The 23808-nt window shown below is 51.4% G+C and overlaps 5 protein-coding genes across 5 annotated transcripts; 2 read left to right on the top strand and 3 right to left on the bottom strand.

Moving 5' to 3' along the window:
- Positions 1-880: 880 nt before the first annotated feature.
- On the bottom strand, positions 881-3227 carry BO82DRAFT_371867 (putative chromatin remodeling complex subunit (Rsc9); the record flags this gene model as incomplete). The annotated part of the gene is made up of 3 exons (XM_025637292.1): positions 881-2736; positions 2800-3129; positions 3194-3227. 3 exons carry the CDS (start codon positions 3225-3227, stop codon positions 881-883), a joined length of 2220 nt encoding a protein of 739 aa, XP_025495159.1.
- Positions 3228-4490: 1263 nt separating this feature from the next.
- Positions 4491-6283, top strand: BO82DRAFT_398913 (uncharacterized protein; the record flags this gene model as incomplete). Its single annotated transcript, XM_025639065.1, has 5 exons — positions 4491-4715; positions 4776-4916; positions 4977-5253; positions 5316-5651; positions 5721-6283. 5 exons carry the CDS (start codon positions 4491-4493, stop codon positions 6281-6283), a joined length of 1542 nt encoding a protein of 513 aa, XP_025495160.1.
- A 259-nt stretch (positions 6284-6542) lies between these two features.
- On the bottom strand, positions 6543-9683 carry BO82DRAFT_381023 (putative C6 finger domain protein). The gene is made up of 6 exons (XM_025637809.1): positions 9199-9683; positions 9021-9133; positions 8718-8962; positions 8475-8667; positions 7818-8407; positions 6543-7755 (listed from the first exon to the last, which is right to left on the bottom strand). The coding sequence occupies exons 1-6, from the start codon at positions 9607-9609 to the stop codon at positions 6857-6859; spliced, it is 2451 nt and encodes an 816-aa protein (XP_025495161.1). The 5' UTR covers positions 9610-9683; the 3' UTR covers positions 6543-6856.
- A 5731-nt stretch (positions 9684-15414) lies between these two features.
- Positions 15415-17553, top strand: BO82DRAFT_196834 (uncharacterized protein). Its single transcript, XM_025630564.1, has 3 exons — positions 15415-15751; positions 15824-15997; positions 16054-17553. The coding sequence occupies exons 1-3, from the start codon at positions 15676-15678 to the stop codon at positions 17397-17399; spliced, it is 1596 nt and encodes a 531-aa protein (XP_025495162.1). The 5' UTR covers positions 15415-15675; the 3' UTR covers positions 17400-17553.
- Positions 17554-19951: 2398 nt separating this feature from the next.
- Positions 19952-21790, bottom strand: BO82DRAFT_351317 (uncharacterized protein). The gene is made up of 2 exons (XM_025634393.1): positions 20063-21790; positions 19952-20000 (listed from the first exon to the last, which is right to left on the bottom strand). Exon 1 carries the CDS (start codon positions 21633-21635, stop codon positions 20112-20114), a length of 1524 nt encoding a protein of 507 aa, XP_025495163.1. The 5' UTR covers positions 21636-21790; the 3' UTR covers positions 19952-20000; positions 20063-20111.
- Between the last annotated feature and the right edge of the window lie 2018 nt (positions 21791-23808).

A 23808-nucleotide genomic window follows, 5' to 3' on the forward strand; every position in this document is an offset into this window, starting at 1 on the left:
TAGCTAATTTGCCAAGGAAAAGAAAATGCGACAAGAGAACCACCATCCATGACCTGCAAAGCAAAGCAGGAAAGGGGAAATTCCGGAGAAAAAAAAAATGAGCCGTGTACAGTGTGATATACTTCATGGCAAGAGGCAGGGGGTAAAGAGAAAGAAAAAAAAAAGACAAAGCACAAAGCAAGCCCGCATTCCACAAATCCATGTTTCTCCGCATTGAAATGGTAAAATGGTAAAAGTATGGGAAAGGAATTCTACTACCCTCATAAAAAGCCGACCTGATAGATCAGAACCGCCACCGCCCCGAGACGCCAGATAGTCATTCCGAAGTACAGTGCCACGAACCCCCTATTACTCCCACTTTTCCCACTGCTTTGTCGAACTTGTCGAGGAAAGACGATGCGCCGTGCTTATCCCATCTTTCTCACCCTCGGTTGACTAGATAAGTGAGGTGAAGCAGAATAAAGGGAAAGGCGAGTAGAAAGGGATCAGATACACCTCAAGGAGAACACACTTAAGTTTTGGTATGAAGAGATACTGAAAATGAAGAACTGATAGTAAACACGAAGCCAGGGTATTTGTACAAAAACCAAGATAGCGAGAAGAAGCGACGGAACAGACCCACAGAAAGGTAAGGAGATTAGAGAAATGACACTGATAGAATGAAGAAGGAAGGGGGAAAGAAAATAGATGTGATAATATAGCACCTTGTCATATAGTAGCACAAGAGAAGAGAAAAATATCAATCCTCGAATCGTCGCGCGCGGAGCCGAAACGTGTAGATTACTTCATCATCGTGATAAAAGGGGGTAAGAGGGGGAAAAAGAGTTGTGTTCATTTTTCTCTTCTTGTTTGTTCTGTTTTGTTTTCTTCTTTTTTTTCTTCAGTAGTAATCCTCCTTCTCGATCAACATGATCAATTCCGTGAGCTCCTTGCGCAGCGAGCGGTTTCGATCCCATACCTCCACGATCTTTGGGCGGTGACTCAAGAAGACGGCTTTCTTCCAAGGAAGACCGTTGTATTTTTGGACGACACCGCTGGGAAGGTTGCGGGCAATGTTGCGAAGGACTAAGGCCGCTTTGTACGCAACCCCAACGGGCTCGCCGCGCTCACTGACTGGGGTGTTGAGGTAGAACCATTTGCGCACAATACGCTCCTGGAGCACAGCCCGTTTGGAGACGGGAGCCTCTGCGTCTGCGGGACGTTCTTCAGGGAGGTGGGAGGCGACGTGGCCGGCGACCGCGGCGGTGTTCGCACTGGCGCTAGAGCCGCGGAATCGCGTGCAGTTTTCCCAAAGGCAAGTGTGAATAGCTGATTGGGCATTGTCCAGGTTGTAGTGGCCCGGTGTTTCGGTGGGCTTAAGGTGCATATGATCAGCGAATACGTGGTTGCGGAGATCCGTCGGGGAGGAGAAGGCGCGCTGGCAGGTTTTGGTGGGTTTGGAGTCGTCGGCCCACCTGCAGTAGATGTAAGGAAAGCCCCGGAATGTGTAGGCTGTCTCCAAAGGGCGGATGCCCTTGATGATAAATCGAGTGGAGGAGCCGGGCCCATTAATGACTTGTGCTTGAGCGTTAGTGAAAGTCGTGCTCACGTTCTTGATAAACTCGGCGGCAGGAAGAACACCACCTCCTGGTACGCGAGGATCAGCAAATCGGCTCTGGTAAGCCTGCCAGAGGGCGATCTGTGTGATCTCGCATTCCGGATCCTCAACAAAGCAGCACCTCAGCCAGCGTGAGCTACGCTCGGGCTCTGATAATTCCATCAGATCCTTAAGAAGCTCAGGGGGTACACGGGGGATCTCAGATGGCGGTGGCGCAACCTTCTCATCTTGTAGAACGGTTTCCATCTTGGTGGCTCGGGCCTCGTACGTCAGTAGTGCAATCATGCGCGGAACGAAGATGCTGGGGAAATCGAAGACATCGAGCATGGTCTCGATATTCTCGCTCGAAAGAGTGTATTGATACCAGAAGTCCAAGGCACCGCTCAAAATATCTTTGTCCAAATCGAGAAGTGTGTGGAAGTATAGTTGCTGCAGGGTCTGTTTGGGCATGCGCTCCATGGCCCGGTTGCCTTCTGGTTCATCGATCTCAGTTGAAAAGTGCGTCAATGCCCACAGAGCTCGCACGACATGAGCACGATCAGGAGACTCGAGGCATTTGAGCAGAGAGAGCCAAAGTGGATCTTCCGGGTCAGTCCGCATGAACTTCGTCACCTCCTCTGCGATATCCAAGGCATCATTTCTGATTTCGTTAAGACGTGGTTGATCTGGGAGGTTGATCAGAATCACCAGGAAATCTCTAAGAAGTCCTTTGGCATAACGCGACACGTAGAATGCATTTTCCTTGAGTAGTACCATGTTTCGGAGTACCAGAGTTGCCTCTTTGACATTTCGTAGACGATGGTTGAACTCATATGTCTCCAGAGTGTCCTTCGGTAATGTAACGGGGATATGCTTGATTCTCTCGAGTATATCGCGTGTGCCGTATAGTGAATTGAGCACATTGACGCGGGCCATAGGCTCACGGAAGTCGTACTGGAGCTCCCACTTGACTCCTGTGACAAGAAGCGATACATCTAGAGCCTTCTCCATCAAAGTTTCCGCTAACAATGGGAAGCCCTCAAACTTGAACTTGTCCCAGCGTTGATTGGATATTTGAACCAGGTGGAATAGCGCAAAGTCGACTTCGTCCGGAACGCCTGATTGCAGCCCATAATGCGCACGCTTGTAGATGTGATCAGCTGAGCAGACTGGTTAGTTGACGTAGATGGCTTGAGGAACAGCTCCAAGCAATAAACACTTACACTTCGGAACCTCTAGATATCTGAGAGGGAGGTAAGGATCGTAGAAGTCGGGCTGCTTGGCTGTTTTACTATGCATGCTGAGAAACAGGCCCGGTCTGTTACCTGGGGTTGCAACCTCGCGTGTGTTCATAGGCACCTTCGGATCCCTTCCTTCCCAGTTCTCGTTCGAAGGTTGGGAGTTGTTCACAGTCGGTGCGGGTGAGTTGGAATGACTCAAGGTAAGAGGAACGGGCTGTGGTGACTGGTTTGCGTGGATTACATGTGAGCGTCTAGCGGGGGTAGTGTCGGGGATGAAGGGCTGATTTGCTTTGGGAGCCTGCCGCAAACCCTCTGTGATTTGTTAGTCGGAGCTTCTCAACCGTGAATGGAAGGACTTCGTCAAGAAAGCACTTGCCTCGAAGGGATGTGCGGGGGGTTTGAGTGGACATTTTGGGCTCGCTTTACAGCACGCCTGGGCCCTTGGACCTGTGTTTCCGGGGGAGTTCGCAATCCGTTTGTTTTGTGTCTTAACCTTGACGTGTTGTCTGTCACTGACTCCAATTGAGAATCAAGGTTGGCGCGGTTGAACTGGGATATTGACAAGATCCCTGCAAGAGCTCAAGCGCAGAACCTCCAGGTCAAAAGGCGAGTTGTAGGTGAGTGTGAAAGCACACCGTGCCTTTAGAGCCCTCCTGCGGCCTTCTGTGCCTTTCCTGGTCGCCCTAGAATAATTCCCTATCGTATGAATGGTGCTCAAAATATCGTGTTGCGGGATCGGGCGCGCTCCAATTTTATTTCAAATTTGGCTTGCTAGGATTGATGAACGGTTCGGGCGACGATCTGGAAGCTTGGACGCGATACGAAGCTAACGGAGACAGTCTGCTTGAAGCCGAAGAGGATGCGATGGCGGGATAACAACACAAGACGTTCGCGATAGACGTTCTGGTGAATTATGTGGGAGATATTGCTGCGCAATAAATGGGATTGTATCGGCGAATAGTGCACCTCAAGACCGAGAATCAATTCCTATGCTGGAGCCCAAGGGGGGCTATGTGAATGGAGAGACAAGCTGAACCTGCGATCGAAGCGTCCTGCCATCCACAGGCAAAAGTCCGCGCTGCTCCTACTGGCCTCAGGCGCGTGCGCGGATCATTCATCGGGCCGGCTTGCCGCTACAGATGGTGTTTGACCTGTTTGTGAATTTGCTGAGTCAGCCTTCTCTGCCTTAAGCGTCAGGCATGGAGTACACTATATCTCCATGGGTCACAGTTCCTGGCCTAAGAAGTGTCTTGGAGAGCAAATTTGTACTCAGGATGAAAGGTTGTAAGAATGCTATCTATCATGAGGTCTTCTTGATCTCCAAATATAAGCTGACATCTTCTGTATTGACCTCTATCTCTTCTCAAAGTCAAGCTCTATAACAGTAAGCTGCTCAAGACTTAAGCAGAACTTGAGACCATGTTCTGTCTTTACTTTATCACTCACTTCTACTGGATGCAATTAGAGCTGAGCTAGCATAGCCAGACCGGGAATGGGCGTCTTTTTGGATGGCGGCTCTGGTCCCCCTGGTCACCTGTCCATGTCTTTTGTCGCCCACTCGAAGCATTTGGCTACGGATTCACAAACTCTACTTCCCACCCCTACTGGATCATATCTTAAACCCAAAATTGACCACAAAGCTCGCCAGTTGGACTCTTCAGGTCATAGATATCATGCATCATTTTAGTTCACGACCACTTCCAGACACGCCTCTTGCCCGTCTATCCTTAGCCAAGTTCTCCCATGTCACCACATCGTTGAATCACAGAGGCCCATTGAATTGGGGCCATATTATAGGGAACAATGATCTTGCAGCCACTTTCGAAAAGCCCCAGGCCACGAACAGCTCGTCTAGCAGTAGTATTCTCCTAAGAATCTCTCGATTCCACGATATCATTGTGAGACTCCACTATCGATACTATCTTATGAGCTTCATGCTAAGGTGTCATCATGACTAGGAAGAGCTCGATCTCTCCTTCTTTGCTATAGCTGCAACAAAAGCTCCAGCTCAGCCTGCTCAGGGCCAAGCATCGAAGCCATTATTCGCCGTCGTTGTCAAGCTACCCTGTCTGGCAGTAAAATACCCTCGCGGAAACATGGTACGAGTGGATAATCAGGCCCACACATACAAACAACGATCGAGCCTGACCTGCGCATAGATTCGCCGCTTTCAGATCAAATTCTCCGCTGAAAGGGATTACTATGCAGCTCTCGCGATCCTCAGCGAAATGAACTGCCCATTTTCAGAAGCCAGTCCCGCCCCCATGCATCATAAACAGACCTCCTCGCAGTGGAACCCAGGATCATTCAGACGTGGCTCCATGTCAAGTGAGCTGACAGTACCGAATGCCATAATACCTTCCAACAACAGCGTTGATTTCCCTGTGTACGCACCAGGCACATGTGCCCCTCTACCGACGCCCAGCGCCACAGCAGGTATTGATCCCCACAGAACATGTCAGTCAGACAGCTTGTGGCTGGCTAACGAGAGGCTCAAGGCACATCGATAACGTCCGCATCTTCATCCACCCTAGGGACCAGCCATCCGTACCAAACGACAAGTACACCCAGCAGTCTCGCCAAGTACATGTATACAGACAGTAGCCTTACGCGATCCCTCAATGGCCAACGTCCACCCTCTGCCTCACAAATCCAAGGCATTTCGGAGGCTGACCCGTCCAGACCTTCTACTGCTACCTTACCCTTGGAGACATCAAACCTGGACCCGCCTCCCGTGAGGGTTCTCCCATTTTCCAGACCGCTCATGAAGAGGACACACACAATCGCCACGACCGGCATCCCCGCTGGGAATGTGGCAGCATTTGGAAGCACAGGTGAATATCTGCAACGCGCGCGGTGTGAAGCTCAACTCCCATGACGTCCTCTCTAACTTCAGTGTACAGTGTCTACACCATATCCAGAACTAGCCCCTCTGTCTTCTGCCGCAAACAAGACACAACCTTGGCCCTCAACGAACCTCCCAACCCAAGCTGAAACTCCCCGAATCACCGTCCTGAAGTACTCGAACCCAGCCGCACAACTCCCAGCCCCAGCAGCTAACCCAGGCGGGTCCCAGCCAGTCCCTAGAGTTCCCATGCCCTCTTTGCCCTCCTATCCAGGCCTCATCGCAACCCCAAGCAACGAGCAGCCAACTATCTCCTGTGACCAGCACCAGAAGCACTATTCTCTCGAATCAGCTATAAACAACATCCCCACCACCACAACAGCCGAAGCCACGCAGCAAGAGCCACCCCGGGGAAAACAACTGCTGCAGCTGCAGAACATACCACTCCCAACCCCGGAAGATCTCGCATCATATGGTTCAGCATCCACGACAGAGCGTATGCAGCTCGTCGAGTCCTGGATCTGTCGTCACGTAGAAGACGATGCCTTTCTCAAGCTCTGTGAAGACGTGGAGGGCATATGGCAGCGAATGAAGTTGGGGGTGAGCAAAGGAGGTACGTGATTTGGGCTGGTGGGTCTTTCCCCATGATGCCTTGCTATTCTTGTTCCTTGTTTGAACGAAATTCGCGCGATAATTCCCGAGGTTTCGTTAATTTTTTTTCGCTTCTTGTCTTCGTCTCACGGCGGAGTTCTTGCCTTGAAGTATGAAATGCCTCGATATTTCTGTTTCTTTGTTTCCTTGGTGCTGTCTCTTTTTAATTTTTCGTCACAGGTCCTCAAGTTGTGGAGGGAATATCTTATTTGACCTCACCATGTTACTACGGACTAGGGCAAGGAGTAATAGGCAGAAGCGTCGGAATGCAGGCGAGACATGATTTGTAACGAATAGAATTCCACCTAAAAATACACTATCGTAGCAAGTAGCACCATGCTGATTGCCACGCGAATTTGCTAATTAAAAGCCAATGGTTCGGAAATGCAACAGGAACGCTTTCGGTTTTGAGGGGTAGAAGTAGATGGGAGAAGAGAAAATGTTTCCAGCTCAAGATACAATGACACGAGTGATAAAGAAGTTCCGAGATATAGCAAACCCTCCTTTGCCGATAAGCAACAGATCTATGGACCTTGGGGCACTTTACCGAGATCGATGATAGATCAAGCCAGCAAAGACGTTCAGGTAGCCTTCTCTCGTGAGGAGGGTGAAGTCCACAACCATACGACCCTGGGGTTGCGTGCCAGAAGCCAGATTGGGTGAGGTGACGGTCAAGTGATTTTCAGTGGGGGGCATAACGGGGGGCGGGGAAGTAGCGTTCGCAGCCGCAGCAGCCACTTGGCCCTCGGCGCCCACGGCGAGGTCAGCCAGATGCTGGAGAGAACGTTGCTCATTCGGACCCAGGATTGGCGGAGCTGCAGAGCCGCTCTTGGCGCCGCTGCCAATGTTTGAGTCTTGGAATTGACTCTCCTGTGCCTTGGCGCGTCGCCATTCGATAAATGTGCGGATTTTGGAGTCCCAGGCCGGAGTGTAGAAGATGTCGCCAAATTCGCCTGATTCCGCCGCCCGCTTAGCGCGGTGATCGAGAATTTCCTCGACCTTCTTAATTGAGTCCCAGCACTCGTTGGCATATTCAGGGAGGACCGTGGCCTCGAGCAGGGTCATACTTGCCAGAGCCAGACTGTGAATATCGAAAGGAGACGTGAGACGGTATTGTGAGCTGGCTCTGTGCAATTCATTGATAACCTCTTCGGCGGCGTAGATAATCTCGTAAGGCGTGTAGATGAAGATATGGCGCTTGATCAACAATCGCAAGGTCCAGTACAGTTGGTTTTGTAAGCTGTCGAGGAAGCTGGAGGGCGCTCCGTCCTCTGCGTTCTCGGAAGGTCGCCGATGATCTCCAACATCTGCGGCCTCTCCAAGTAGCTCTAGGCGCGCAGCCATGCTATTAGCAACTAACCGGCCAGGGCCAGTGTTGGACTGGCAAAGATTCTGCTCTTCAGTCACCAGATTTGCCAGTTCAACGAGGAAGGTAGAATACGCTAAGTGAACTGGTGGTTAGTCCACGGTATCAAATGATGGAATGTTGCAGTGTGGTACATACAGCAGACTCTGGCAGTAACTGAGCCAAGAATTCGTTCGTCGCCACGGTTGCGAACGTCAAGCGTGTTCAAGACACTTGGGTCAGCAACACTAATAGCATACCACCGCGCCATTATCGCCAAGGATACCCAGCTGCGTCGGGCAAGAGATGCATCAGAATCAACGTCAGGGTCTGTGACCCGCTGAGACTTCCAGAGACTAAGACCTTTAACCAAATCCGAACCGAGCTTGGTTGCTGACTGGATGAGAGTATGTTTGGGCACACCGTCTTTCATAACCATGTTGTCGGGTCCACGCGCATCACAGTCGAGAATCATAAGTAGTATACTTTGAAGCCAAATAAGGTTGACTGTAGTTGACCGCGTGATAGCTGGCTGGCGCGTGTAGTATAGAAGCAGATCCTGTGCGTTTTCGTAGGAGGTGACCCTCTCAAAAGAGCCGCTAAGACGCTCCAAGTTGGCGCGCGTCACAGTATAAAGGCTGTACAAAAAGATTTCTTGCAGCTCACGGCCACAACGGTGAAGAATCTCAAGAAACCGCTCTTTTGAGTTGGGCAGGATTGGGAAAACGGGGTGTATCCTTTGATAATAGCTACTGGGGTTTAGCACGTGGCGGTGTAGATCGAATGCATACAGCATTCCCAGGCAAGGGCACTTACGCGTTCAGAGCACCTTCATCCACATCCACGGGAGTCATGTCTTCGTCCAATGCTTGCTTCGGGACATCCGGGATGTCGAGGCCGTGGGGTAACTCATTTTCATTGCCGGTTGCCCAAAACAGATTCCCAGGTTTAGGTGCTGTGTTGTTGACAACGGAAGGATGGCATGGGTCGGTCGAGCTTTCTCCTGCGTCTAGGTATAATTAGATCAATTACATGATGATTATGTTGAGGTTAACCAACCAAAAGCCGTCTGGGGGCGTGTATTGAACGGTGGTTGCGTGAAGGAGGCACTCGGAAGCCCGTCAAACATGGAATATGTCCTTTTGCGACCGATGGGACCATTGTCAATTGGAGGCGAAAAATCCTGGTATGCGCGGGGGGAGGAGACTTCGTTCATGGGTTGATATGGCATGTCGGGATGCACCATAGCAGGTTGCATTTGACTCTCCAATGTGTGTAAGCGCTCCGCCAACTCTTTGATGTAGCTATCACTCCGCATCAGCGAAACCGTTTTCGACACCCGACGCGCGCGACCATTCTTACCCTTTGCTTGGACCTCGTTTCATTGGAACTCGGCTGAACTGGCAAACAACTCCAAGGCGACGACAGTTGGAGCACGTTTCGACGCCAGACTCGGAGCTCGCATCGCAGCGGACCTAATCGAGAGGTACTGTCAGTTAACCGTACCGCGTCGCGTGGCGAGCAGGGTAGTTCGCGTTACCTTCTTGCGCCGACATTCATCGCATGCGCGAGAGATCTTCGATCTCTTCCTCCTCGCGCTCTGGTCTCCGTAGCTCAAGTCGTGATTTGGATCGACACCAACTTGCTGGCTTGGCGTAAATTGGAGCATGTGCTGTTGTTGATGCTGATCTGGGGATGCAGGCCGACCCATGTCAGGACCACCGGGATTGGAGGAACCAAGGACCATTGATTGACCATGGTGAACTCCATTACTTGAGCCATCAGCAAGACCAGGGCCAGAGGTTTCGCGCGATAGCTCGGCGGACAAAAGTTCATCGGCAGTCAACTGTCGGTTGGTGTAGTATTGCATGGCGCCCTGGCTCATCTGCGCCGCGTTGGGGGAGGGATAGGAGTGGGCCGGAGGCATATCAGGATGCTCGCGGGAGTTCATCTTGGCTGAAGAAGACGATAACTATGGGGTAATGATATGGTGGATGGTGGAGCGATGCTCCGGCTTGATGGAGGAGAGAGAGTGTTGAAGGACGGAAGACGCGAGAACAGCAGGCAAGGTTTTACAGGCTAAACTTGCCTGGGCGGGGAGATTTTTGAAGGGGTTAGCGCCGAATGCCGTCGGCGACGAGCAGGACACGACGAACATTATTTCGCGACCAATTTACAAGATGAGTACATTATCATCGAGTCTGATGCCGACTCGGGGAGGGGGAAATGAGGATATAGTTTCATACTGGGATGATCGCGCCGACGCGGAGGGCCGGCTTTTTGTTTCTGCGTCCGTCCAGCGAGCGAACGGATTAATACTATTTCCCACCGGCCCAGAACTCTTCGACCATCAGAGATTCATACTTGGGAAAAGTCCCTCTGTTGGATTGCTTCATTGCTTCTCAGATGTCGGTGGGTTAGTTCGATCTTGTTCCGACTGTCGGCGACACGAAGTCATACAAAGCCATTTGAAGCTTTCTGCCTGAAGATCTGAACCTCGCCGGTGTTCGAACTCGTGATTCAAAAGCCTTCATTCCCAATACTCATTTACCTATCAGGCTGGTTGAACGAATGTTCTCTATAAAATGCAAGCATTGGTTCTATCGGCTTACACGTAGTTCAATAAGGACACTTCATCTCGCCTTCGAGAACGAAAGTGAAATATAGGCTTTGTATGACTTCATCTCACGTGAACGTCTGCGCTACAACCATGATAGCCAACCCCCCTCGTCTTTGCAACAGGTGGCTCTAATCAAGCTTGAAGATGTGCTCAAGGTGGCTACAGTCTCCTCCCTAATGAGTGATTGGCCTGCATGCGTCATCTAAAGTCTGGAATCACCCTGACATTTTACTTGTTGTGTGTGAAGTTGACCCTTTCATCGAAAATAATAAGACAGCTTTCGGATATCTTATACTAGAGTCGTTCCATAAATGTTCACTGAGCCTCCATGAGTTAGACTTCATTCCAGGATGATTAATGTGTCAGGGAGCAAGTGCAACAGTTAACGGCTAGAAGCACGAGCATTTTCGAAAGCAAGATCCGGAATTTGAAGGTAGCTGAACTGTTGCCTGAGGCCAGCTATATTTTGATCCTGTAAATGGCATTCTCGAGAAACACCGCCATCAGCCATCATCAGCCTATCTCTCACCCCAGCAGCCACCCACCACGATCATCACCACCACCCCACCACCACCATCACAGAGCCCAAACTCAGGACACGAAACACTGTCGCTTCAAATCTCCTTCTGGCCTCCATTCTTCCTCCACATCGCGGGCACGGTCCGTTGGCTGGGGCAGACCGGTGCACAATGGTAGGCTGAAACATGGCCCACCCTGCGTACATGGGCATTGCGATTGGCGGATCATCAGCAATCTCGTCTATCTTAACTCAAGCCAAGCATTCGATATCACTGGTTCTCATCGCCGACATGCGATCTCCCGACACACCACTTTTCGCTGGAATTCTCGGGATTAGCTGGGCTGGAGTCTTTTCAGATGCGACCTTGTGGCGGATCGCATCGAGTTAAGACCTGAAAGTACTTCCAGGCAAGAATTGGGAAAACAAAAGCCGATGCATGCACTCATGTAGGTACACGTTTTGAACAGCGTTGGCGATCCACTTTCGCGAAGCCACTCGGGAGAAGGGGAATGGAGAATACTGACCTAGTCGACAGGGTACCTAGGCAACCTAGACTAGATAGGCATTGGTTGGTAATTAGGTATGATAAACGGGCTTTGGACTAGTTCAACAGGTGGAGTCGCCGACTCACAGCATCCACTATTCTATACGTCGGATTCTACATAGTATACGACCACAGCGGCCAGCCAAGCCAATGCCATATTTCTCACGGAGTTTGAGGCAAAGGATAGACTGGATTCGATGACTTGGGACAATCAATTCCGTTGAGTCTCTCGGAAATGAGTGCTGACCATTGCTTTGCTATTGACTTCTCGTGTTCATGCTGGTGTTTCGGCTATTTTTATTGTTGGCTGGTAGGCGCCAAGTTAAAGAAGGGCCGGGGTCACTAGTTCTTACAGTACATTAACTAGTACTTGTAGTAGCCGATTCCACCCCTCAGGCCCTGCCGCAGCGTCGGATTGTGTGTCAGGGCGGCCTGCACATATATGAAGCTATACATGCCTTCGAAATGTCTGCTACCGTGAACCACGATCTTTGCCCATCTATTCTTCATCTGTCCAGCTATCTGTTCGGCTGATACGAAGTAGTGCCTGAGGCCATACGCAGCAGTATTTAGCCACCTTGCCAGGGCCCGCCTTCAAAAGGACCCCGAAGGAACCCGACTGATCCTTGACATGGTCAATTTCATTGGTGGAGGGACAATCCACCAGCATCGTGTAGATCAGGCCCCGCCGCATGACCGACCGTCAAGGACAAAGCTGCAGTTGCCCCAAAGCAGAAACCGTGACGCCATCCCGCAGTCCCCAACAACTCGTGATGTTCAACGATGGAATCTCAAAGTCTCGCCGACTAACAGATCTTAACACATCACGGACATCTGGCTGATCATGATGTAAGTAAGGCCATTCTCGATTGAGTGTTTTCGGGGAAGTCCCCTCTAGATCTGTGCCAGGCAAACCTGAAGATGAACAAGTGTCGACCCTGGATTGCGATGCGCGGTGCAGTGGTAATCCTCAATACCAGGAACCTGGCCTAGGCTGGTTATTGTTTCGCGGCCAGCGGTCCGCGTTGCCTACAGACGGTTCGCCCTGGTACAATACCAATACATCCATCTCCTTTACGCCGACTTTACGCAGGGCCTGAGCCTACTTTACCTAACTGAATCTGACAACGATCACGGAGCCAGGAGGATTCTCGATCGAGACAATTTCAAGGACGTAGCACTGCAGGAGCCGGAACCACCGACAGATCAACCTGGCTTCATTACTGAGCACCTGAACCATTGAAGAGTGTCAGCCTCCAGACTGCACGTTAGCTGGTGCACGCACAAAGGTACGGCGTACGCTGTATTTGTGCCCTCCGTTGACAGGGCTGATTGATGCATGCAAGACTCGACTTTAATTATCGATCTGTCTTTGGTCCATGCTATCGAAATCAATCGTGGGTAAAGTGGCAGTCAGCCAGTGTCTTGTCCATCCGCACGTTCCTACTTCCAGCCAACAGTTGTGTTGGGCTGGTCGGAACAAATTTTTGTTTCCCCCATCAGACTGCATGGAAGGTTTAAATCCTCTTTTCTAGAACTTTTGACTGGAGTGAGCGTGGCAAACATTTTCTTTCAACTGATCTGGCCGACTACTACTGGTTACTGTACTTTTTCTCTTTCCCAAGGCAACAGGCGTGAGCGCACGGAATCATTGGATCGGAACTTCGATTCAGGGATCCTACCAGTACATACAGTATTGACTTACACTGCAGTAGTCTGTCTGCTGGCGCCAACCGATTTGGTTCACCCACTGAAACAACTGTCAGGGCCTCGTTCGTCGCAGCAGCAGGCTCCTTGGTCAATCACCACTACTTATACAACACATATGACTTGATCTGTCTGCCTCTGACTCGCCGTATGTCTGTGACTCTGGGAAAAAAGCCGGTCTGCCCGTCTGGGTAAAAGAATCCCACCCAACGGGCCACCGCCAGGTAAACAATTGCGGTTGTGGTCAACCGGGCCGGTTGCTTTTGCTCTGCCCCAGGAATTTCGTAACGGGATCCATCGGTCACCCGACAGAGTTTGGTTCGTCCTCATGAACAAGCCTCCGTAAAACCAATTGAGGTCTCCATCTTTCTTGCTCCTAGTGCCCACCCCCCTCTCATAACCCTCTTTAACCCGCATGTTCGAGCCCTAACCTAAGACCTAAGGCCCGAAGAAGGTATTTTCCGTGCCTTATCATTATCTCCTGCACGCAAGCTAACGACTTCCAGTGGGGCTAGCTTGAGGATGGGCGTGAAGCGCGGGTTTAAACAACGGTCTAGTCATTGGAGTTGAGAATATTTGCAATTGTGGAGAGAGAGAAAGAGAAAGAAGAGAATCGGATGGGAGAAGGAAACAGGCAGCATGAAGGAGAACTTCCAATGCAACAACAATAGGATTGCAAGTATCGGGAGATCTCTCCTTGCATTGGGGTCTATGTACTGTACTATACATTGTTCGAGTTTGAGATTGCAATTGCAGCTGAAATGCTTAGGGCTTTTGTGTGTATTTTTTTTTTTGGTTGTGAAGACCGTACCTGTAAGTCACAGGTCCGACACCTCTTACCTTTCTGGTGGTAGCTGCAGTGCACCAGGGCGAGAAGCATTGGTAGGGTGTAAACTTGCATTGCATGCCTCGGAGAGACCTCTCTGTTCGAGACAGGCATGTCGGTTGCGGAGGAGGGGGGAAGGAAAGGGCTAGCTAGGATGGGACGAGACCGCTTTTGACGTACGACGCAAGTACCACTGCCATGGTGAATGTGTGCTCTGCCATCATTGCGAATGTTGATCAAGCTGATGATGATTCGAGATGACAAGACAGGACAGGACAGGACAGGACAAGACAACCGAACAGTCAACAAGACTTGACAGAACACTTTACCAGGGTTATACTGTCTGGTATGTCTCATTCAGCCACAAGGCTGACATTCAGGATCGCGTACCCTTAATTTACTAAGAACAGATTCATTTCGTGTGTGACCTTGTGCCTTCAGTGCCTACATTTCTTTTATCTTTTACACGAGGCTCGTCAAACGGTCAAGCACACACACACAGACACAGGCGGAATGAAACCCATGGAACTGGGGAGCGGACAGTGGAGCGACAGAGAATCAAGATTTTTCCATAGCTGGTGAGTTTGCCGAGGAGAGATCCTAAGTGATTTAGTCGATGGTTTGGCGCAAGACAGAACAATATCATTATTAGTAGTTCAGCAGTATGATCATATCATTACTGCCATCAGCCATCATCTGCACCATCGACTTCATTGTCAGCTCGTCAGGATTGATCAGAAATGATCTTGACTGGGGCAACATGTAAAAAAAGTCAAAGTACAGTAAGTAGTAGTAACGTAACTTAACTAACTTCAACTTCATACAACTCCGAGCCGGGTAAGATTGTTACCAAAAATACATTCATTACTCTAGCCCCTTGGGGAGACCATAGAGATCAAAGATGCTACTCCCTTGCGGCCGCCGAATTGTTCCACCTTCGCACTCGCCGCTATCCTCTCTGGATTGAAGGGCCCCCCCCAGAGGTCTGTCTGACTACTTCTTCCCGCCTTCCCCTCTCCCGTTCCCCCCCTTCTCCTTCTCTCCTTCTTCCTCTTCACAGGGTTACGTTCGCAACTCTGCCTTCAGATCGATCGCTTTTCCCTTTATCTTGGCCGCCACAGCCGGATTTTGGTGTCCTGTCTCACGGCCGGCGCCAAACGGTGCGTAGGCTTTGGCCCCCCTCTCTTCCCTCAATCCTCTTCTCTTCTCCCTCATTGAGATTTTCCCGCTTCTCTTCTTGCCCACCCGTTGTGGTTCTATGTTTGTGCCTCGTTTAAGAAGATATCTTTCTCGCTACGGAATCAACTACCTTACTGCCTATTCCAGCACCTGAGTGTTGCGCTGTGCAGAAGAAAAAGAAAGACGAAACTCACTACCGCTACTCTGTCGCACATTGCGCCCATTGGCAATTGAAAGCACCGGTAGTCTGTATCGACGTTGAAACCTCAGTTGCGATTCAACCCCTTTGACAGGTGAAAATCGGCGTTTCTGTGACTCGGTCTGATACAATTTGGGATATTCCCCGGAGAGATACCCCTGCTTTGTTGGAGTTTTCCTTGGTTTCTGTTGGTCCGATCTTCACGACGGACCACATACCTATACCTCGAATTCTCGCCTTGACGGCCCTTTTCCTTCTCCCCCGACAGGTCTTCCTGTTCGGCTTATATCATATATCATAAACAAACTCAAAAAAGGAAGAGAGGCGCGAGACTTCTCTTCCCCCGCTCTCAATTACACACCCGATTCTATACTACCTCTTGTCGCGAATCATCGCATGTTCCTCACCCAGTAACCGCGGCGATGCTTATCGATGGCGAGAAGTGGGCTTGTGAAGCTTGCGTCCGGGGTCACCGGGTCAGCAGCTGTCACCACAGTGGTAGGTGGTCCATGCGGAGGTCCTCCGTGTCGAGTCCTGCGATCGCGTTGTTCGCTAACCTGGCTGCTGCAGACCGCCCCTTGACCCACATCAACAAAAAAGGCCGCCCAGTCTCCCAATGCGCTCACTGTCGCGGCCTACGCAAGTCACGGACAACCCACACCAAGTGCGAGTGTGGTGATAAGAAAAAGCACAGCCACAAGAATGACACAGATCCCCATGCTGCGGATAAGCGGGATCTCAAGCGTGAGCATGATGGTGTTGGTCGATCGGTTCATTGTTTTCTGATATGGATTTTACAGAGGACTCCCGTCCGAGATGTGGCTGCACTCATGGACAGCGCTGTACTTGCGCGCTGAAAAAGGAACCCCACCTGGATACCGTCCCGGAAACCGGCCTTCCGCCGCCGCCAGCCACGGCTTTGTTAGATCAGCCCAAGAAGCCCCAGCTGACGTCTACCAAATCGGAGAGCACTCTCACCGTTTTCCGGGATGGTCACCACAAGCCGGCTCACAAGCATAATGACATGGCTCACAAGTGTGGTCTGCCCTACACGATACCTCGTTCCCACACCATTCATTCGACGTGCGACGTGGCTCGCCGCTCGGTTGACCACCTTCCTCTGGCCCAGCAGACCTTGCTTAACGAATGTCTGGCGAACCAGCAGCCCCCCGAGCAGTTGACCAGCCACCGACTCCATCGCCGGGTTAAGTCCGAACATGGTTCTCCGGAGAGTGCCCCCGTCGTGCCGCCGAACGCTGCTCCGACGGCTGTTCCCCCACTCGACCTCTCGTCGTTTTTCCCACCACCCCAGACTATGGAGAAGCCCAGCGACATTAGTGTCTCCGGACCGGTCTCCACCATGCCTATGGCGAAGACTCCCCTGGATCAGCTGGTGACCAGCGGCTTGCCTCTTGATGTCTCGTCATATTCTACTTTCCCAACCACAGCCACGTCCCCTGTCAATTGCATGGCCTTCCAAGATCCTTATAAGGAGGCCTACTTTACCTCGCCGGACAGCGACATGCCCGTTGGATTCAGCGCTCCCCCTGTGGACTGGTCGAGCTTTCCCCTGTATTCGGACGTCCCGGCCGCGGCCAGCACGCAAGCTCCCTCCTACGCAAGCTTTGACTACAATGCGATGGGCCCTGGCTTTCCGGCCCCTTCTTCATCTGGAGACATCTCGGAAGTGGACGACTTTGCCCCTCTCTCCGGCCTCAACCGTACGGGCAGTGACCTCCACGATTTGACCAGTGTGAGCGAGGGCTCGGACATTGACCAGTATCGGATCAGCTCGGCGTCGTCATTCATCGGTCTTCCCCAAGCTCAGCTTCTGTCATCCAACAATCTCGAGTCGATCGACATCGACGACTTCCTCAAGTCGGCCAACGAATCCACCGCCGCGCTCGAGCATCAGCTCCAGGCGAACATGGGGATGGAGTCCAAACCTCTCCCCTCGCAAGATGCCTTTGTTGCCATGTCGACTCCTGAAGCGTACAAACCCATGACCACCCCGACGGCTAGCATGCCTATGACAACGTCTGCAACGGATTCGATGTGGCCCGTGGGGCTGTACGATTCCAGCGCGACCTCGATGGACGAGAACAACACGGAGGCCAACTTCTTCGTGCAACCCTGGGTGCAGTAGGGGTTCAATTACCGATAGTCCTTGTGGTCTGCTAGCAGCACCTTACCACCACCTCCACACCGTCTGAGTGACGACCACCAACGTCTTCATGACCTTGATGAGAGATGATGATAAATGCCTGATTCTTATTGTTCGATTAGCCCAGTCCGCGAGTGACACTAAACTATAGCATCAATTGATCTAAAGATTTACTTTTTTGGATTTTACGTCCGTGTGTTCTCTTGAGTTTATAGACTCTGTCAGCGGCGACAGTTTCACAGTCTGTCTGTGGCTTTTTCATTTTTACATTACATAACGTACATACTAGTCATATAGATATCATATCTAACCAATAGACCTGTTTACTGGCACACTGGCCACAAAGGAAAACCCGTTCCGAGTATGAGATCACCTGCCCCTCGTCCCGATGCAAACCGTGTATAAGCTCGACTCCACCGGGTTGGACTCCGCAGAACCGCAGAACGCAGAACGTAGCGGTGAGCCTCACAGGGAATGAGGTACCCTCCAAAGCTCAGAGCAGCGGTGTATTAGTGCATTATGCAGCTTGCAGTAACTTCACAGGAGGTATGCGTATGCCATCTGTACTGTACAGTAGAGCTTCATCCATCCATCCATCCATCCATCCATCCCTCCATCCCTCATTGACCTGTTAAGAACCCAACCAATGACCGACCTTGCCGAATAGCCGGCTGTTCTTGCTCGAGATGTTGCATTTGTTGGTGATGCCCGCTCTTGTTACACCGTCGCTTCGATTTGTGTGACGTCGCGGCCATGGCCGTCTGGGATACAGGATGTCATCGCTCGGTTGAAATCATGATCGCGCGGGAGGGTTGAAGATGGTGAACAGTATTCCCGTGTACTGTGTGGCTGGACCGAGGAAGATATTTTAGTCAGGGTATACAGACCTGTTTCCTCTTTGGGGGGATGGAGGGCGGAGGGATACTGTGTGTTCCTTATTGGGAACAGCTCACCAATCTAGATGTTCGGTTCTGATACCTATCTCCTGTGATTGTGATGTGGGAGGGGTGCATACGGTAGGTACGGGCTGGGTTGGCTAGATAGTGTACAGTAAGTACTGGTAAGTCGGCTTCTGCTCCTGACTCCAGAGTTCCAGTATTGTTGGGTCGAGTCGGTTGATTTGCTGTGGTGTGAATGGGAGTGTATGTATATACTTATGTCCCTGTGCACTATTCATATACAGCACACACCGTAGCCTACCCTACATTAACCTCTATACTTGCTCGATCAATAGCCTCAAGTGGACGAGCAGAGCAGAGCAGAGCAGAGCAAAACCCTGTCACCATCTATCTCCCCAACGAAACAAGCAATTGACTCGGACACAAGCACAACTCGGGCCAGCGCAGTTGCCGATCCACCTAGGGTTCTGTCGGCATATCGGTTTAGTTTGCTCTACCGTAGTCCACGAAACTTACTCCGCACCCTCAGAAACAAAACAGAAAGCCAAGTCACGAGAAGCCTTATACCACTAAAGCTTGTTGGTGGCCCCTTGCATTTAGAGGGGGGGGCGAAGGGGGATGGAACTGGCGGGTTGGGTCATACACCCAAAGACAGAGGAGGAAAAGAAGGGCTTATGCATGGATGGATGTGGTATGCAGGCCGGATGTGAGTCGATGATGGATGGGTGCGTGTGTCGTGTATGTGTGTGTGTGTGTGTGTGTGGAGATGGATTGGAGGCGGTAAATGCCTCACTACCGTATCTTGTTTGATCCGTGTTTCGCGGGGGGTTGGTCTGTGCTGTGTATGTTTTACTGGGCTGAATACTACTAGATGGAGATATCGGGATGGGAGGAGTAAGCATACGAGGGGATGCGGTTGTGGATTGGTTCTGAATGTGGCTGGTCCTGTACTATATGTCTTGGATAGTTTGGGGCAACAGTTACGTAGTTTATCTAATTAGGCAGTTGAGTGCCTACAGAATGATTTGTACATCTCGAGATTTATATCGGGTCACTTTGTAATAGACATCTTGGTAGTATATACTTTAAGGACACAGTACTGTAAAATGCTCTGATTTTCCCCAAGCGGTTCAAACGTGACACGATTGACAGTTTCATGAACGACAGCTACACTACGATACATGCTAATTGGAGCAGGACCTGTACAAGAAAGCATTGTACTATATTTACCAAAGTAAGAACGCAGCGAGATGTATACGTATAGTAAGGATTGCAAGGCTGCTATGTCCGATCACTAACTGACAGACAGGCTCACTAGCACTCCTCAAGATAAGTTCCGTATCTGTAACGATGAACGATGACCGGCATGAACTCTCCGGGAGCCTTGAGAGTTAGTGTGCTTGTTATCGCAAGCAAGCCCGCACGGTTGTTTCATCCCACTGCACGCTGCCGAGGAGGGAAAATCGTGCATATGTCGTTAGCGACGAGTACGCTATATACGCCGGAGGAATCTGTCCAAGGGTCAGTTTCCCCCCTCCCTTGCGTCAGAAGATTCCCGGTTGATTAGCTTTGGAACCTAAGTCTTGTTTACAGGAGTGTTTACAAGATTCTGGCGCTTTCAAGATAACACTGACAGTTCAATTCAATTAATTAGGGGCTTATTAATTCCATTACGTATTATGATCTGATTAAATATAGAATGTTAGTACAGCGACCAAGCTGCTAAGAAAGTACAAGAGTGCTTACAAATTTCAACCAGGATTCCCACATTCCTCTCGAAGGCTCCGCCGTTGCCTCAGTGTCCTTGTCCTTGTCCTTGTCCTTGCCCTTGGGCTTGAGAGTGTCCTTGAGTCTGGCTCTGACCTTGGCCTTGACCCTGGGCGGAACCCTGACTGGGCTTCTGTCCCTGTCCCTGGGTCTGTCCTTGGCCCTGAGCATAACCTTGAGCTGGGTTTTGTCCTTGCTGAGCGGACCCGTGAGTCTGTCCCTGTCCTTGGGTCTGCTGTCCTTGGGTCTGTGCCTTTCCTTGGCCTTGGCTCTGGGCGGAACCTTGACTTGGCTTTTGTCCTTGTCCCTGGGTCTGTGCTTGACCTTGGCCCTGAGCGTATCCTTGAGTTGGCTGCTGTGTCTTGGTCTGACTCTTACCCTGGGCCTGCCCCTGTCCTTGGGTCTGTGCCTGCCCAGGCTGAGATTTTCCAGATCCAGCAGCAGATGAATCACCCTGAGGAGTTTGGCCGGAGCTCGTGGTGTGACCAGATGGTGATGCGGTGCCCTTAGATTGACCTGCGGAAGACTTTCCAGTACCACCGCTAGCCTGGCCCTGGGTGTCCGGGCCTGCCATAGGCCCGTTGTAGACAGGATCGCCCCCCGGACCGACGCCGCTGGAATAGCCTTGAGGAGCTGAGCTCTGACCTTGGGGAGATGCGCTTCCGTACCCAGATGACTGACCCTGAGGGATTGAGCTAGTGGATCCCGAAGATTGGCCTTGAGGGATGGAGCTACCGTATCCTGAGGACTGACCTTGAGGGATTGAGCTAGTGGATCCCGAAGATTGGCCTTGAGGGATGGAGCTACCGTATCCTGAGGACTGACCTTGAGGGATTGAGCTAGTGGATCCCGAAGATTGGCCTTGAGGGATGGAGCTACCGTATCCTGAGGACTGACCCTGAGGGATTGAGCTAGTGGATCCCGAAGATTGGCCTTTAGGAGCGGAGCTACCGTAAGCCGATGATTGACCTTGAGGTGTAGAGATTCCAGAGCTAGAGCTAGAAGACTGGCCTTGCGGAGTAGAGCTGCCGTAACCGGAGGACTGGCTTTGAGCAGTATTTCCAAGGTATCCAGCAGCTGCAGATTGATCCTTTGGCACAGTGCCAGCATAGCTTGAAGCTACAGGCTGACCCTTGGAGCTGGATTCAGTGGCACTAGTCGGAGCAGCGTCTTGGGTCTGAGAAGGAAACCCTCCCGTGTAGCTTGAGGGAGTCGACTCATCCTCGTCACCAGATGCTGTTCCAACAGGGTTGTAGCCCGGGGGAAGCAATTCGTCATCAGCGTCCAGACCATACTGCTCGGCGAGCTGGGAACTAATTGAGCCTGGGTCCAGATATTGACTTTGAGGAATCGCTGCGCTTCCCGTGTTAGGGGACTGAACCTTGGGCCGTGTTCCGCTAGGCGTGACGTTGCTGGTGGTCGAGCCAGGACGAGTAGATTGATCCTGGGGACGTGCGCCATTGGATGCTCCAGTGTTCGCGGACTGGCTCTTGGATGTTCCGGTGTTCGCAGACTGGCCCTGAGGACGTCCTTCACTAGGCTTTCCTGCCATCGCGCTTGATCCTTCGGAGCCGGGTTGTGCGCGAGGATACGCGCTGTTGGTTCCGGTGTTTTTGGATGGAACCACTGGAGCAGAATTATCTTGGGGACGTGCACCGCTAGATGCTCCTTTGTTCGACGTGGAACTCTGAGGACGCCCTGCGGCAGAGGCGCCGGTGTTAGAAGTGGAACCTTGCTGCGCTGTTTGTCCCTGAGGCCGAACGCCACTAGACGCTCCAGTGTTAGAGGTAGAACCCTGCGAAGAGGTTTGTCCCTGAGGGCGCGCTCCAGAAGATACGCCGAAGTTCGCAGTCGATCCTTGAGGGGTCACTGGAACACCCGGAAAATTCCCGGTGGCTGGTACAGATCCACTGCTGGAACTCTGCGGGACAGGTTGTCCGTATTGAGCCAATTGGTCATCATCCTCGGATTGTCCGAAGGGGTTCAACTGACCAAAAGGTAACGCTTGGTCGGAGGAAGTTGAAGCGCCATACCCTGAGGATTGACCCAAAGGCGTAGGCTGACTCGCCGAACTTGCTCCGCTGTATGCGGCAGTGCTCGTAGCAGGGGCTGGGTGAGTCGGCTGGCTCGGAGAAGTGGCGCTCGGAAGACCAGTGTTCTGACCTCCAAGAGCCGTTTGTCCGTTGGGGATAGGCTGGCTTTGACTAGATAGACTGCTGTAACCGCCAGAGCTTTGACCTCCAGCACTAGGATGGTCTCCGACAGCCGTGGTAGTCGGATAAGTAGGCGGTTTGGTGCTCGCAGAGCTTGCGGAAGTAGTGGAAGCGCCCGCAGCGGTCGCAGCAGCAGTCGTGGGTGGGAAACCGTTGACAGCAGCTCCGTTGACCATTGCTGGTGCATGATAGTTGGCGGTACCCAGTTCTTTTGCCGCAGAGCTAGGCGCGGAAATCGGCATTTTCAACGAAGAGCTGCTGGATGGGACATGTACCGAGACCGACGAGACTGCTGCAGAGCTGGACCACTGGACAGCATGACTTGAAGACGGTGACGGGGACGCTCGCTTCTCAAACGCATCATGAAGGGGCAGGGCCATGATGGAGCCGCAAAACCCCAAGATGAGGTTCGCTGTCTGGACCTTCATGGCGAAGACTTGTTCCGATTACCAACCGCTATATCGAGAAGATCAACACCTGTCTGAACGTGAACTACCCCAGTCCCCACACAAATGAAAGACAAGGGTCGGAATTATAGCTGAAGGGGGACAAGACGTTCTGACAGAGAACGAGGGATCGAGCTCGTGCAAACCCAAGGGGAAACTGGATCTTAAATAAATCAAACAAGACAGTAGCTTGGTACTTCAGTTCTGTTTATGGCCTCTTGCCCAGTGTTTTCCAGCTCCTGACCCCCTTGAATAAGGGTCCCTTGATAGCGAGACATTTGAGCTTCGCGGCCATATGGTCGCCCCACTATGATAGGGTACCGTTCAATAGAAGGCTATCAGTGGATAGTGGTAGTTGCCAGGCTGGGGTAGCACGTCATAGAATCTACCTTTCCTGATACGATGCTCATCGATCGAGTGAGGCAAGCGGGACACATACCTCTTGGCCCAGGGCAACCACAGCGACAAGAGAACACAGAGGGTAAACAATCACCTCAGTCGCACATGGAGCTGCGCTGTGTTAACCGGCCTCGAGTTGTCAAGAATTTTCCAAGCCCATTACCAAGCCGGGCCTAGCATAGGACAATGAATTCCTGGTGCAGATCATGTTCTTTTTGATTCCTTAGGCTCGTATTGTAGCCGTTGGAATGTAGTATTGCACGCATATTTTGTTTGTTTGTGGCATCCCTTGATTCCTGGAGTACGTAGACTTTCAGGAACACAAAGCTTCGGTTCTTTGTCCTAATCAGAATTAAGTTCACAGTCTAGTCTATAGGCCCATTAATAGACCAACCTTCAGTGGCTTGGTACCTTGAAGTAGTCATTGATCATCCGAGCACGGATCAGGCTCATGTTGTACACATTGCCGCTGCCATTGACAGGCACGATAAGAGCGACCAATGGAAGAGATTAATCGCAAGCACTGATTCTTGGGAGCATTGTTGTGCCTTCGTTGGGTCAAGTTAGCGAAGTGCAGCAGTTGGACGTCGCCTAGTGTCGCCCAAGATGTGTTGAGCTGGCTCTTATGGGTAAATTGTCTCGGTTTTCCATTTGAACACCAGCGATC

This window comes from Aspergillus uvarum (assembly GCF_003184745.1).
Source record: "Aspergillus uvarum CBS 121591 unplaced genomic scaffold BO82scaffold_8, whole genome shotgun sequence".
Taxonomy (NCBI): Eukaryota; Fungi; Ascomycota; class Eurotiomycetes; order Eurotiales; family Aspergillaceae; genus Aspergillus; species Aspergillus uvarum.

What these genes read in the sequence shown, in the direction of transcription:
- BO82DRAFT_196834 (XM_025630564.1), top strand. Translation starts at nt 15,676, where the DNA reads ATGCTTATCGATGGCGAGAAGTGGGCTTGTGAAGCTTGCGTCCGGGGT. An exon ending in CAGCAGCTGTCACCACAGTG is followed by an intron (nt 15,752 to 15,823) that starts GTAGGTGGTCCA and finishes TGGCTGCTGCAG; the next exon opens with ACCGCCCCTTGACCCACATC. An exon ending in GGATAAGCGGGATCTCAAGC is followed by an intron (nt 15,998 to 16,053) that starts GTGAGCATGATG and finishes TGGATTTTACAG; the next exon opens with AGGACTCCCGTCCGAGATGT.
- BO82DRAFT_351317 (XM_025634393.1), bottom strand. Translation starts at nt 21,635, where the DNA reads ATGGCAGGAAAGCCTAGTGAAGGACGTCCTCAGGGCCAGTCTGCGAAC.
- BO82DRAFT_381023 (XM_025637809.1), bottom strand. Translation starts at nt 9,609, where the DNA reads ATGAACTCCCGCGAGCATCCTGATATGCCTCCGGCCCACTCCTATCCC. An exon ending in ACGCCCCCAGACGGCTTTTG is followed by an intron (nt 8,668 to 8,717) that starts GTTGGTTAACCT and finishes AATTATACCTAG; the next exon opens with ACGCAGGAGAAAGCTCGACC. An exon ending in AGTTACTGCCAGAGTCTGCT is followed by an intron (nt 7,756 to 7,817) that starts GTATGTACCACA and finishes CAGTTCACTTAG; the next exon opens with CGTATTCTACCTTCCTCGTT.